The sequence below is a fragment of the Sciurus carolinensis genome, chromosome 10 (genome assembly GCF_902686445.1).
Source record: "Sciurus carolinensis chromosome 10, mSciCar1.2, whole genome shotgun sequence".
Lineage (NCBI taxonomy): Eukaryota > Metazoa > Chordata > Mammalia > Rodentia > Sciuridae > Sciurus > Sciurus carolinensis.
Genome location: NC_062222.1, coordinates 57,901,463 through 57,917,070, shown reverse-complemented (window position 1 = coordinate 57,917,070; position 15,608 = coordinate 57,901,463). Strand labels below are relative to the sequence as shown.

The 15,608-nt window shown below is 32.5% G+C and overlaps 1 protein-coding gene across 1 annotated transcript in view; it reads right to left on the bottom strand.

Annotated features, from left to right (window-relative positions):
- Stpg2 (sperm tail PG-rich repeat containing 2) overlaps window positions 1–15,608 on the bottom strand; it is a 618,919-nt gene that overhangs the window by 571,394 nt on the left and 31,917 nt on the right. Inside the window, exons 5-6 of the mRNA XM_047566745.1 lie at window positions 14,132–14,244; window positions 11,283–11,394 (exon numbers count right to left, since the gene is read on the bottom strand). Of these exons, the coding sequence (XP_047422701.1) occupies window positions 11,283–11,394; window positions 14,132–14,244 (225 nt within the window). The remainder of the gene's footprint in view (window positions 1–11,282; window positions 11,395–14,131; window positions 14,245–15,608) is intronic.

Sequence of the window (15,608 nt, the reverse complement as noted above, 5' to 3'; positions counted from 1 at the left end):
TATACACAAATGTTTATAGCAGCTTTAGTTTTACGTGTGTTATTATTCTACTTTCAGTAAGTAATTATACTATTTTTTGTTCTTAATCATAAAGTAGAAATAGCCCAAATGCTCATCACCTGATTAATTCATAAGTAAGATATAGCATAGCCACCGAAATGAATACTAGTCAGTCTTATAAAGAAATTAATTATGGTATAACAGAAACATTTTGACAAGTAAAAGAAGCCAAAGGACACATATCGTACATTTCTGGTTTTGAAATGTCTAGAATAGGCAAATCTACAAAGATAGAAAGTAAATGGGTGATTGCTTATAGCTGGCAAGTTTGAGGAGAACATGGAATGACTAAGCAATTAGGGTAAATTAAATATTGCACAATTGATTATAATGATGATTACACAATTCTGTGAATATGTTAAGCCATTGAATTATATACATGAAGTGGATAAACTGTATGACATGTGAAACAGATCTCAATAAGGCTATTTTTAAAAAGTAAAGCAAACCTCTAAATTTAAAATGAAATGAATTTTGACAAATTAAAAACTAAAAAATTAAAATTAAAAAAATTTTAAAAAGAAATGAATTTTGAGGGAAACTTGGAAAGATATAGGAAAAAGAGATGTACATGTTAACAAATAAATTTTAAAAACTAAATCCCCTCTTCTAAGTATGTCCAGTTATTTCCCCTTACAGAAAGTTAAAAGACAGGAATGCCCCAGATTTGTCAGGCCCAGAAAGTTCTGAGGTACCACAGAGAAAGAGAAACTTTCTAATTCCAATAAGCCAAAAAGAAATCTATAAGGGCAAATATAAGTCAAAAATCTGAGATTCTGGGAAATAAAGAAAAAGCAACAGGTTTGAAAAAAGACAATTTTAGGAAATCCCTGCCTATAACTAATCTTTATGTACCATCTACTGTAGAAGTCAGTGTCACCTGAATCTTAAAAAACAAGAACTGGAGCAAAGATATTCAGCCTCCCCATATCAAATTTACCAACTCATACTTCCAAAGCAATACCTAATTCTGCTGCTCTTACTGGACCTGGATCTCCAGGTGCTCTCAAAAAGACCTTGTTGTCTATGTCAACAAAATAATATAAGCCATCCAAATAAAACTATTGAATGTACCTCCTATACTCATCAATATTTCTCTTTCAGGGGTCAGCAAACTATAGCCTGTGAGTGAAAACTAACCTGTCTGCTTTTGTACTTGGAAGTTTTACTGGAACACAATTGGTTTATACACTGTCTATGGCTCCTTTCATACAACAGCAGAGTTGAATATGTGTGAAAGAGACTATATGTTCCACACTAAATATTTACTATCTGGTCCTTTACAGAAAAAGATTTCTGATCCCTGACTTGTTTTATCATTCAATTTTTCTTCTTTTTCATAGAGAAAGAGGTATTTCTCTTCCTCTCTAATGTAAACCAACTGTTTATGCCTTGAATTCCTTTGCTTATTATGTTTCTGTACACACTATACTAATTATCTCACCTACATATTTTTGCAACTCCTCTATTTCCCTTGTATCCTTCAACTGTTCTAAGAATACACATCCATTCAAAAATAAACTGTCCCCTGTTGTGCTATCTACTCTAGTTTTTCTTCTCCCCTTTAGCAGCAAAATTCTGGAAAGTATAATATTAATATCTATTCAATGCTACTACTGCCTGACCCCATTTACCATTCCATTTAGATTCCATTTGCATGGAGTCTAACTTGCATCTGCCACTATAACTGCTCTCTCAATATTCAACAATTCTTAAAATACTTACTCTTAAAATTCCTTTTATTAACAAAGGCTGTTCTTGACCTGCACCTTCTCCAGCATCTATTTCTTCCTTTTAAAACCTTTCTTGCAGTTTTATTATCTCTTTTTAAATTACACTACATGTGCCTTTAGAATAATAGAAAATTTAACCATGCAAAAGAGGAGAAATTAGAATCACTCATAAAGCTGGGGTATAGCTCATTGGTGTAGCACTTGTATGCACAAGGCCCAGGTTTTGATTACCACCAGCACCACAAAAACAAAACTAAAGTACTAGTCAAGCTTGGAATAGAGGAAAACAAAAGTTGACAAAAAAAAAAAAAAAATCACTCGTAATCTCACCACTCTGATTTAATCAATACAAATATTTTATTATGACTACATGGATGTATAGTTATAAAGTTAAAGAAATCATAATATGTATACCATTTATAACCTGCTTTTTTGTTTAATGATTTATCAGGACCACTATCCTATAGAAATAAATACATTTCTATGTCTCTTTTTTTGAAACTCTATCATTTGGTATCTAAATTCCCCAACTCACTTCCTACTTCATTAATTATTTCTCCTCTGGCACTTCTATCATGCCTTACCTCCAAACTCTTAAGTGTTCCTCAAAGTTTGTTCCAAAATTTCTTCTCATCTGCATTCTCTTCTGTAGCCATCTCATCACTTTGTCATCTTCATGAGAACAACTGAAAAATCTGTATCTCTATTCCTAATATGTATTTAAAATTCTATTTTCAAATTGCCACTGTGAGTAATTTTTCTCCAAATTCAACTGTCTAAAACTGAACTCATCATCTACTCATCACAGTAAGCAGCTTCTGTGATAACCATCTCTGATAATGACAACAGTCATTCAAACTCAATACATATAAGTCATCTCTAGTAAGCTGCCTTTTCCTACTTGCTTACATTTAAAAATACAAAGACAGGATTTGGTTGGAACATAACAAAATAATGGAAAATTTAGTAATTCCATGTCATAATATTCATTGATAAAACCACCATTTAGCATGATGTGAGCCAAGAAATCTGTAGTTTAGGAAATGGCAGTGTTTTAGTCAACTTTTTCACTGCTATGACTAAAGAACCTGACCAGAACAACTGTAGAGGAGGAAAGATTTATTTGAGGGCTCACAGATTCAGGGGTCTTAGTCCATAGAAGGTCAGCTCCATTCCTCAGGGCTTGAGGTGAGGCAGAACATCATGGCAGGAGAGTGTGGAGGAGGGAATCAGCTCACATCATGATCAGAAAAGAGAGAGAGAGAGACTGACTCCACTCACCAGATACAAATATATACTCCAAAGTCACACCCCTGTCCCACATCCTCTATCCACACCCTACCACTCCAGTTACCACTCACTTAATCCCTGTCAGGGGATTAAATCAATGACTGGGTTAAAGACTCTTACAACCCAATCATTTCTCCTCCGAAACTTCTTGCATTGTCTCACACATGAGCTTTTGAGAGACATCTCACATCTAAATCATAACAGGCAGAGTCCATATTCCCTCATTACCTTAACATTCAAACTCAAACTTACAGATTAGGAAGAAATACTTGCTATGACAATAAAATATTCACAAATGACACACACATTAAAATTCCTATATTTTAAGTACCTCAATCAATTTCTTATTCTTTTTATACTTAAAGAGTAAAAAAATAAAAGGTGATTCACCTTTCACATACTATGTATTGAACCCAGGCCATTATACTTGCTAGGCATGCACTGTAAGCACTGTACCACTAAGTTAGATCCCCAGTCCTATCTATCTGTCTGTCTATCTATCTATCTATCTATCTATCTATCTAGTTTTAGTTTGAACTAGATCACACTAAGTTGTCCTGGCTGGTCTCTAATTTACAATCATCCTGCCTCAGCATCCTGACTAGCTGGGATTACAGAAAAAGTGATTCTTTTGATTTTATTTCCCTAGATTCAGGATGTTCTGACTAAAAAAAAAGTGGTTGCACATATCATCTTGAACAAAACATTTATTAGTTTTATATCAAACATGCAGAAAATAACAGTACTTTTACATGATCAGTTTAATTGCAAACAACTTTTAGTACTTCAAAATTCTGATTTTGTCTGAATTGTTTCCACAGATTCAATTTTTCAGAGTAAGAGTCACATTACATATAATTACAAAAGATACGTAAACCCCTGGGTAAAGTCACAATTTTTAAAAAGGTATTTCAATAGATATAATCAGAGGTAAATTACCCTTAAATATAGTCAAATCTAAAATGGATATTAGATCTCAGTAGAAAAGAACACATCAAGAAGCAATAAAATCTTAACTCTTTAGAACGTGCACATCTCCTCACAATCACCCAACAAAACAAGATTTCTAGTATTTCCATCCATTATCTTCTAGAGTTTTACTATGTGCAATAAATAACAATGATATATAATAGGATAATAATGAGATAATATTTTGAATTGACTTACAAAAATTATAAATGGAAAAGAATTCAAGAGGAAAAAGTAAAATGGTAATGGTAGGAGTACCTGAATATGAGAAAGGTCTACCAGATTCAAAAATTATTTTTCTGAAAATGAACTGAAAGGTTAAAAATCTCTGTACAAATACAGAAAATAATATTTGTTTTAAAAACATTTGTTACTATTAAATATAAAACAATGTGTTTGAAAAATCATACATTTGTCAAATACTGATTGAGCCCTTATTCCTAAATACTGTGCTAAACACTACAGGCAAAATCTCCATGCTCAGGAAATACAATCAAGTAGAGATTTTACAGTTAATAAGAAAAGAATAAGAAAAAGCACAAAGATGCTAATACTTAAAAATCAGTTAAATTTATTTCATTGCTATCAATTATAATTCTTCATGTTATGTTTACTATTCTATAATTTCCAAAGAAAATTATCTCAGGCTATAGAAAGCAACAACACAGTAAACAATGCAATGATCATAATGGTACAGGCACACTGATATTAATTTGAAAATCATGTAATAACTCCTTTCTAAAAATGCAGGGTACCACTATAAAAGAAGGCTTTTAAAAAAAATACCTAACATTTCTAAATAACTAAGGATTCCATTAAAAATCAATTTATAACAGAAAAAAATTTTCTTACTTTAATTTTTGTGTATTTATATTCAAAGCATATTACACATAAATAAATTCTATTGATGAATAAAATCTTATTGTGAAACCAAAGACTTTTTCACCCTTTCCTGAGTATATTCTGAAACTATTATGTTCATTAAATTCTACTTATTTCAAATTAATATTTTATCTGCTTTGAAATTTACAGTTGTTACTCAATGAAAATTATTGTATTGTTACTTTGTTGATGCATCTTTTTCTAGTATTATGTCATTTCTGATACACAATATTTTTCATTGCTGATTAGAATTCAGGGGAAGACCAAGGAAATTTTCAAGAAAACTCTTATGGAAATAGTTATTGACTTTTCAAGAGAATCATTTTTCTTTAATCTAAATGTATCCATTTTTAAATTTTTATATTATAATCTTTTTTTTTCCTTTTTTACATTGAAATATTTTTAATATATTTTTCACATGTGGCAATATGGTTTTATTCTTTTTTTATTATTATTATTGTATACAAATGGGATACATGTTGTTTCTCTAATTGTACATGGAGTCAAGGCATACCATTTGTGTAATCATACGTTTACGTAGGGAAATGATGTTTGATTCATTATTTTTTTTCCCTTCCCCCGACCCCTCCCACCCCTCTTTTCCCTCTATACACTCCTTACAGTCCTTCTTTCCTTCATTCTTACCACACTCCTTATCCCTAACCCTAAACGTAACCCTAACCCTAATGCTAACCCCTCCCACCCCCCATTATATGTCCTCATCCGCGTATCAACGAGATCATTCGTCCTTTAGTTTTTTGAGATTGGCTTATCTCACTTAGCATGATATTCTCCAATTTCATCCATTTGCCTGCAAATGCCATAATTTTATCATTCTTCATTGCGGAGTAATATTCCATTGTATATATATATGCCACAGTTTCTTTATCCATTCATCAACTGAAGGGCATCTAGGTTGGTTCCACAATCTGGCTATGGTGAATTGAGCAGCAATGAACATTGATGTGGCTGTATCTCTGTAGTATGCTGATTTTAAGTCCTTTGGGTATAGGCCAAGGAGACAGATACCTAGGTCAAATGGTGGTTCCATTCCAAGCTTTCTGAGGAATCTACATACTGCTTTCCAAAGTGGCTGCACTAATTTGCAACCCAACCAGCAATGTATGAGTGTAACTTTTTCCCAACATCCTCGCCAACACCTATTGTTGCTTGTGTTCTTGATAATCGCCATTCTAATTGGGGTGAGATGAAATCTTAGGGTAGTTTTGATTTGCATTTCTCTTATTACTAGAGATGTTGAACATTTTTTCATATATCTGTTGATTGCTTGTACATCTTCTTCTGTGAAGTGTCTATTTCCTTAGCCCATTTCTTGATTGGATTATTTGCATTCTTCGTGTAGAGTTTTTTGAATTCTTTATAGAGTCTGGAAATTAGCGCTCTATCTGAAGTATGAGTGGCAAAGATATTCTCCCACTCTGTAGGCTCTCTCTTCACATTGCTGATAGTTTCCTTTGCTGAGAGAAAGCTTTTTAGTTTGAATCTATCCCAGTTGTTGATTCTTGCTTTTATTTCTTGTGCTATGGGAGTCCTGTTAAGGAAGTCTGATCCTAAGTCAACAAGTTGAAGATTTGTACCTACTTTTTCTTCTATAAGATGCAGGGTCTCTGGTCTGATTCCGAGGTACTTGATCCATTTTGAGTTGAGTTTTGTGTAGGGTGACAGAAAGGGGTTTAATTTCATTCTGTTGCATATGGTTTTCCAGTTTTCCCAGCACCATTTGTTGAAGAGGCTATCTTTTCTCCATTGCATATTTTTGGAACCTTTGTCTAGTATGAGAAAATTGTATTTATTTGGGTTTGTGTCCATGTCCTCTATTCTGTACCATTGATCTACCTGTCTATTTTGGTACCAATACCATGCCGTTTTTGTTACTATTGCTTTGTAGTAGAGTTGAAGATCTGGTATTGTGATACCCCCTGCTTCACTCTTGCTATTGAGGATTGCTTTAGCTATTCTAGGTTTTTTATTCTTCCAGATGAATTTCATAATTGCTTGCTCTATTTCTGCAAGGTACATCATTGGGATTTTAATTGGAATTGCATTGAATCTGTATAGCACTTTAGGTAGTATAGCCATTTTGACAATATTAATTCTGCCTATCCAGGAACATGGGAGATCTTTCCATCTTCTAAGGTTTTCTTTAATTTCTTTCTTTAGTGTTCTGTAGTTCTCATTGTAGAGGTCTCTCACCTCTTTTGTGAGATTTATTACCAAGTATTTTATTTTTTTCAATGCTATTGTGAATGGGGTATTTTCCTAATTTCTCTTTCTGAAGATTCATCACTTATGTATAAAAATGCATTGGATTTATGAGCATTGATCTTGTAACCTGCTACTTTACTGAATTCACTTATGAGTTCTAAAAGTTTTCTGGTGGAATTTCCAGGTTCCTCTAAATATATAATCATGTCATCAGCGAACAGGGATAGTTTGAGTTCTTCTTTTCCTATTCGTATCCCTTTAATTTCTTTGGTTTGTCTAATAGCTCTGGCTACAGTCTCAAGGACGATGTTGAATAGAAGTGGTGAAAGAGGGCATCCTTGCCTTGTTCCAGTTTTTAGGGGGAACACTTTCAGTTTTTCACCATTTAGAATGATATTGGCCATGGGCTTAGCATAGATTGCCTTTATAATGTTAAGGAATGTTCCCACTACCCCAATTTTTTCTAGTACTTTGAGCATGAAGGGATGCTGTATTTTATCGAATGCTTTTTCTGCATCTATTGAAATAATCATGTGATTCTTAACTTTAAGTCTGTTGATATGGTGGATGACATTTATTGATTTCCGAATGTTGAACCAACCTTGCATCCCTGGAATAACACCCACTTGATCGTGGTGCACTATCTTTTTAATATATATTTGTATGCAATTTGCTAAAATTTTGTTGAGAATTTTTGCGTCGATGTTCATTAAAGATATTGGTCTAAAATTTTCTTTCCTTGATGTGTCTCTGTCTGGTTTAGGTATCAGGGTGATATTGGCTTCATAGAACGAGTTTGGGAGGGTTCCCTCCTCTTCTATTTCATGGAATACTTTGAGGAGTATTGGAATGAGCTCTTCTTTAAAGGTTTTGTAGAACTCGGTGAGAACCCATCTGGTCCCAGACTTTTCTTTGTTGGTAGGCTTTTGATGACCTCTTCTATTTCATTGCTTGAAATTGATTTATTTAAGTTGTGTATGTCCTCCTCGTTCAGTTTAGGTAATTCATATGTCTCTAGAAATTTGTTGATGTCTCCGAGGTTTTCTGTTTTGTTGGAATATAGATTTTCAAAATAGCTTCTAATTATGTTTTGTATTTCACTCGTGTCTGTTGTGATGTTTCCTTGTTCATTCCGAATTTTAGTAATTTGAGTTTTCTCCCTCTTTCTCTTTGTTAGTGTGGCTAAGGGTTTATCAATTTTGTTTATTTTTTCAAAGAACCAACTATTTATTTTGTTAATTTTTCCAATTGTTTCTTTTGTTTCAATTTCATTGATTTCAGCTCTGATTTTAACTATTTCCTGCCTTCTACTACTTTTGGTATTGGTCTGCTCTTCTTTTTCTAGGGCTTTGAGCTGTAGTGTTAAGTCGTTTATTTGTTGATTTCTACTTCTTTTGTTGAATGCGCCCCATGAAATAAATCTTCCTCTAAGTACTGCTTTCATAGTGTCCCAGAGATTTTGATATGATGTGTCTTTGTTCTCATTTACTTCTAAGAATTTTTTTATTTCCCTCCTGATGTCTTCTGTTATCCATTCATCATATAATAGTGTATTATTTAATCTCCTGGTATTGGAGAAGTTTCTGTTTTTATTCTGTCATTTATTTCTAATTTCAATCCATTATGATCTGATAGAGTACAAGGTAGTATCTCTATCTTCTATTTGCTAACAGTAGCTTTGTGGCATAAAATATGGTCTATTTAGAGAAGGATCCATGTGCTGCTGAGAAGAAAGTGTATTCGTTCTTTATTGGATGGTATATTCTATATATGTCCATTAAGTCTAAATTGTTGATTGTGTTATTGAGATCTATGGTTTCTTTATTCAATTTTTGTTTGGACGATCTATCCAGTGGTGAGAGAGGTGTGTTAAAATCGTCTAGTATTATTGTGTTGTGGTCTATTTGATTTCTGGAATTGAGAAGGATTTGTTTGACATACGTGAATGAGCCAATGTTCTGGGCATAGATATTTATGATTGTTATGTCTTGCTGATTTGCTTCCCTTAAGCAGCATGTAATGTCCTTCTTTATCCCTTCTGACTAGTTTTGACTTGAAGTCCACATTATCTGAAATGAGGATGGATACTCCAGCTTTTTTGCTGTGTCCGTGTGCATGGTATGTTTTTCCCCATCCTTTCACCTTTAGTCTATGGGTATCTCTTTCTATTAGATGAGTCTCTTGCAGGCAGCATATTGTTGGATTTTTCTTTTTAATCCAATCTGACAGTCTATGTCTTTTGATTGATGAGTTCAGGCCATTAACATTCAGGGTTATTATTGAGATATGGTTTGTATTCCCAGTCATTTGACTCATTTTTGTTTTTTGACATGATTTGGTTTCTCCTTTATTTGACTATTCCTTTAGGCTAGCGCCTCCTGTTGCTGATTTGCATCGTTGTTTTTCATCTCTTCCTCATGGAATATTTTGCTGAGAATGTTCTGTAATGCTGGCTTTCTTTTTGTAAATTCCTTTAGCTTTTGTTTATCATGGAAGGATCTTATTTCATCGTCAAATTTGAAGGGAAGTTTTGCTGGGTATAAGATTCTTGGTTGGCATCCGTTTTCTTTCAGGGCTTGGTAAATGTTGTTCCAGGCCCTTCTAGCTTTTAGGGTCTGGACTGAAAAATCTGCTGATATTCTTATTGGTTTCCCTCTGAATGTAATTTGATTCTTTTCTCTCACGGCCTTTAAAATTCTGTCTTTATTTTGTATGTTAGGTATTTTCATAATAATGTGCCTTGGTGTGGGTCTGTTGTAATTTTGTATATTTGGAGTCCTATAAGCCTCTTGTACTTGGTTTTCCATTTCATTCTTCAGATTTGGGAAATTTTCTGATATTATTTCATTGAATAGATTGTTCATTCCTTTGGTTTGTTTCTCTAAGCCTTCCTCAATCCCAATAATTCTTAAATTTGGTCTTTTCATGATATCCCATAATTCTTCAAATTCTGTTCATGATTTCTTACCATCTTCTCTGTTTGGCCAACTTTGTTTTCAAGATTAAATATTTTTTCTTCAATGTCTGAGGTTCTGTCTTCCAGGTGTTCTATCCTATTGGTTATGCTTTCTATGGAGTTTTTAACTTGGTTTATTGTTTCCTTCATTTCAAGTATTTCAGTTTTTTTTTTTTTTCAGTATCTCTAACTCTTTATTGAAATGATCTCTTGCTTCCCGAATTTGGTCTTTTAACTGTTGATTGGTGCGATCATTTAATGCCTGCATTTGCTCTTTCATCTCCTCCTTCAATGCCTGCATTTGCTCTTTCATCTCCTCATTTGCTTCCCTGATTGTTTTAATTATGTACATTCTGAATTCCCTTTCTGACATTTCTTCTGCTGTGCTGTCATTGGGTTTTATTGATGTAGTATCGAGGTTTGTTTGGGACATTTTCTTCCCTTGTTTTCTCATATTGGTCAGCTGTCAGTGGGACCCTGAGATATTGCAGATTTCCTCTATTGGCTTATAGTGTTATATTATAATCTTTAAACTTTAAGTTTAAATAAAAAAAAGAAAAATCCAGACTTTATTCACCTACAAGTTCCAAATGAATAAACTGAATTATAGCTACAAAAAACGGAATGTACATTAAAATGGGCTATGTTAATAAAAATACAGTATTCAGAATGAAGAAGATAAGAATCTGACTATGTACAGTGCACGTAGAATATTATGTTTAGCATTAGATACCATAATAAGAGACAAATTCACAAATAAAAAGCAGTCCCTATATGACTTCAAAGGATAGGAGTAACCACAAAAGTAAATAAAAGTCAAATGCACCTAGAACATTCATCCTTACTAAAGAAGAAAGAAAAACTAAAACGAAATCATAGTAAAAGGGAAAATTATAAGTAGGCAGAAGTAGGAAATTTTAGGTCCATTTGAAAAGGACAGTTTAAGAAAAGAGTTGTCTTCCACTAAAACCAGAAAACTTACTAGTAGTTGAGTTCCTTATAATAAGAAGTGTTCAAGCAGAGATATTTAGCAGTTTCTTCTATAATATTTACTGAGCAACAAAGCTATAAGACACAGTAGATCTAAGAGAACTTTAACCTTACAACAATGGGCTCAATGACATTAAAACCTGGAAAATAGGTAAAATAGGCACTTTTCAACTTACCTTTTTTTCCTCCTGCAATATTATTACTTCATAAAATCTTGGACTAAATGAACAATAATTTTGCTGTTGATCTTTCTTAATATTAATATTTTCACAATGTAATGTCTTTTCCCTTTAGAAAATTCAGATAGGAAATGACAATTCTCAGTTGTAAACATAAAAACATTTACATAAGCAAAGAGAATACAGTAACATTTCCTAGGTTAAAAGTATGTGATAAGATCAATAGGTTAGATTAGACTAACATATTCAAAATTTTGTAAAATTGTATTTTTGTATTGGTTCTGCTTCTCCAATTCAAAGCATTATTATAAACCTGTTTCAATGATTCCAAAAACAAAATGAGATATGAGATGCAAAAAAGTTTCCTGTATATTCTATTTACCATAAATCCTTGGAGTCTGACAGCCTAATAGGAATCCCAGCATTGCTACCTATTAACTGTATAATCTTATATAAATCTCCTAATTTCTCTAAGCCTCAGATTCTTCATCTGTAATTTGAAATACTAATAGCCAATTCTCATGAATGCAATGATTAAAATAGAAAATATATGTGAACTACTTAGTGCCACACATTGCCCATAATTAGCCCACAATAACTGCTAGCTATAATCATTTCAAAAGTTATATATAAACAGGCTATACTGACTATACTATTTTTTCTATTTCTTAAATGGAATTTTAAAAGAATATGATATTTCCATTTCTAACAAACTAAACATATAAAGATTTAAAATAGATAATGGAGACTGGGGTTGTGGCTCAGTGGTAGAACACTTGCCTAGCGTGTGAGGTACTGTGTTCAGTCCTCAGTACCGCATATAAATAAATGAATAAAATAAAGGTCCATCAACAACCAAAAAATATGTTTTTTTTTTAAATCTTTAAAAAATATATAATAGAAAAACATAAAACAAAAGTTTAAATTTCATAATATTGCCATTGTTTTCTTTGTTCAGGAGTGCTAACTTAAATATGCATTTACCAACCCAGTTATACTATTTAATACTTTTTCAGTGAGTTTTTATTTGCTCAAAATTCAACATGTGAGCTTGTTTTCAAAACCTCAAATGTGTTTATCAATCACAAATATATACTTAGAATATCAGAATTGTCAGATATAATTTAGGTCTGTGTCTTTCCCAAAATGAGACCTCTATGTTTATCTTTCCATTTAGGTGACTAAGAGTCTCCTCCTTGATACTCTATCAAGTCTCTCAGAATACTTCTGACTCAACCAATAAAACAAAAAGTTAAAAAAAAAAAAAAGGGGAGAAAACATCAACTGCCAGAAAAGAACAAAGACAACTCCAAATAAAAAGATACAGTGAAGGCACCAAACAAAATAATGAAAATGATGAAATAACTGAAGCAGCAGGAATGCAATCTACATTAATTCATTCATGTAAGCAAAAGTGAAAAATACAAATGGAAGAGGAGAAATAGAGGAAACAAGAAAGATCAAAGGAAAGAAGAGCATGAATAGCACGAAACAGGGAGAACAGAAGTGGGATGAGGTAGGGGAATGGAAAAGGACCGGCAGGAAAAACTTTTAAGCAAAAGCTAAGCTAACACTGATTAGATAGTGTTGTTTTATGTTATTTAAACCTCAATGAGACAGTAGGGAAAGAAGAAGGGGCAAACCAGCTAATCTGGGAGAAGAAAAAGATAGGATTAAAATATCAAACAACAAAAGTTTATGTTAAAAAGGGAATGATCAGAATTAGAATAGCCCAGAGACCTAATCTTGTTTGGAATAATGATAATGATATAAGTATAGACTCCAGTAAGCCAAATATGCATACTCAGTTTCCAGTATTACTACTCAAAAAATAAAAATACAAAGATGTACCTTTCATGTTAGGAGAAGGAAAAGAAAATGGACTAGAGTATGAATTAGCAAAAACAGGGTGATGTTTCAGTCTTTTTATTCTCAATTACTAGGTTTAGTATGATGCATAATACATATTCAAACAATGTTTGTTCAATGAATTAAATATAGCAAGGGAGTTTAAACAAAAAGCTAAACTATATCCATTGCTGAGACATAGAGATGTCTCACTGTGTCAAGTAAACTAATTAAATAGGTAAACATTATGGGACTTTTCAGAAGAAAACTCATGCTGAGAGAGAATCAAGTAAAAATTAAGTCAGAATCTTCAAAAAAATAATCACAGGAAGAAGTAACAGAGTATGAGAAAAACATGGTAGTTGATAATTTTGCCTTCCATAGTAGCAGAAAACAAAGGTAGAGTTATTTTACTAGAAATTTACTTAATCTTTGTAACTATTACCTTGAACCTAATGTTATAGATCTGATTCACAATGACTGAAAATGCTTTCTAAAACCATTTTATAATCAGAAGAATGGAGATGAGAGCCAGGGATAATGGGGGAATCCCTGTGTCATCTTTTATATTTTCTCTGACTTTTATCTACTTTACATTATGTACAGTATATTTTAGTACTTAGATATGACATAGGCTGTGTAATCAAACAGGCCTCAGTTAAAGTCTAGCTCTGCCACTTAAATGGACACATGATTTTGAATGTGTTCCTTATCCTCTCTGATCCTTGGATTTTTTTCACTGACAAAATATACATATAACAATAGTAACCACACAGAGACTTGTGAAGATTAAACAAGGTAATACATATAAAATAAGAGACATAGGATCTGACTCATTTTAAAAATCAATAGTTTTCAAATAGGTTATTCCAAAATATAATACTTCTTTGAGTTCTTCATACTAATTTGCCTTTCTTAACAGGATAGCCTAGTCTAAATTAGATTGCTTTATATTCAAGTACTACATTAAAGACATACTTTTTTATACATATACTTACTGGATTATATCATATTGTCCAGGGCCAGGACCAGATATTTTAGGTAACTCTAATCTCCCTGTAGAGTTGCCAAAATGTATACCTTTGTATTTCAAAGTTGCATTGGAAACACCCTAAAAACACAAAAGCGAAGATGAGACATAATTTAAATAAGTTCTGAAACAAGATTCAAATTGTACTTAAGTCTAAATCTAAAGCAAGGATAGCCTCAGTCAAAAGGGTTCCATTGGTAAATGCTGTGTTCCTTGATAGATCCTAAGCTACACTGTCACTGAGGTGCCCCATCCCATTTCACATCAGTCAGGATTCTCAGAGAGAGAAATGCCTCATACATATATCCTCAACACATATGAACAGCTGTGCTCTTGGCACTGAGTCAGTAATCTAAAAAACCCAATTAGCTTCCCATCTTTAAAAAAAGGGAAGGGATAGGATTGTATTATTTTGAGAAATAAAAAGTCTATTGAAAACTACCTTACTTAAACAGACAGAAAAAACACAAACATTACTAACAAATATTAGATACTTTCTAACTACCTGGTACTTCAAAAATAATCATGTAAACTCTCAAAGAGTGACAAATAATTAACAATAAATTAAAACACTACCCAGTTCATTTTATGCTAATGTTTGAAGAGAATCAGTATTTTTAATACCAAATAAATGATTTGTAAAATGAGAAATCAACCATTATTCCACCTTACATTTACTATAGTAAATGCCAAAATTATGCATGAACCATGAAAAGTTAAAGCACCTGGTTTCTGCAGAAATTAAAATTATGAAGTGCAATGCAATAATAGTAGCAACTCTTGAAGGAATTTTCTCTTGAACTAATACATAATTAAGCAACCATAGAATTTTTTTTTAAATATCATTTTTAACTAATGGTAGAAGAAACTCTATTTTACCTTTTTCAATACATTTGAAAAACTATGTTTATAAAAATACAGCACTAAAACAAGCCTGAATTGTTAGAACAATATATACTGAATAAAATTAGCATAGCAAACATATAGTGTCAGGCATTCTGGTTCACTATTTAAAAGCAGTAGAATTAACTTCTCTCAATTACTATTATAAATAATGTTACTGCAATAAAGGATAATCAAACAGACCTCAGTAAATGGTACATATTAGTGATAAAAAGCATAAATTCAATTCAAACCCATGCTCAAACCCAAGCTCCACCTCACTACAAAATTTCAGAAGTATATAAAATAGGCATAAATTATCAGGGCTTAAAACTAGAAGTTATCATTCACATGCCAGACAACTTTAAGGAATTTCTATAAGACACAGCACAATAGAGACTAGAACCAAAAAAAGGACCCTACTACATGTGAAAGGAACTTCAACTGAACTCTTATTAACATTCCCAGAAAGACAGAAACTGGAGAAAATGATAGACTCTTGGACAGTGAGTAAGCAGCAATCTCTAGTTAGACACTACTCTAAAATGCTATGGGATGCAACG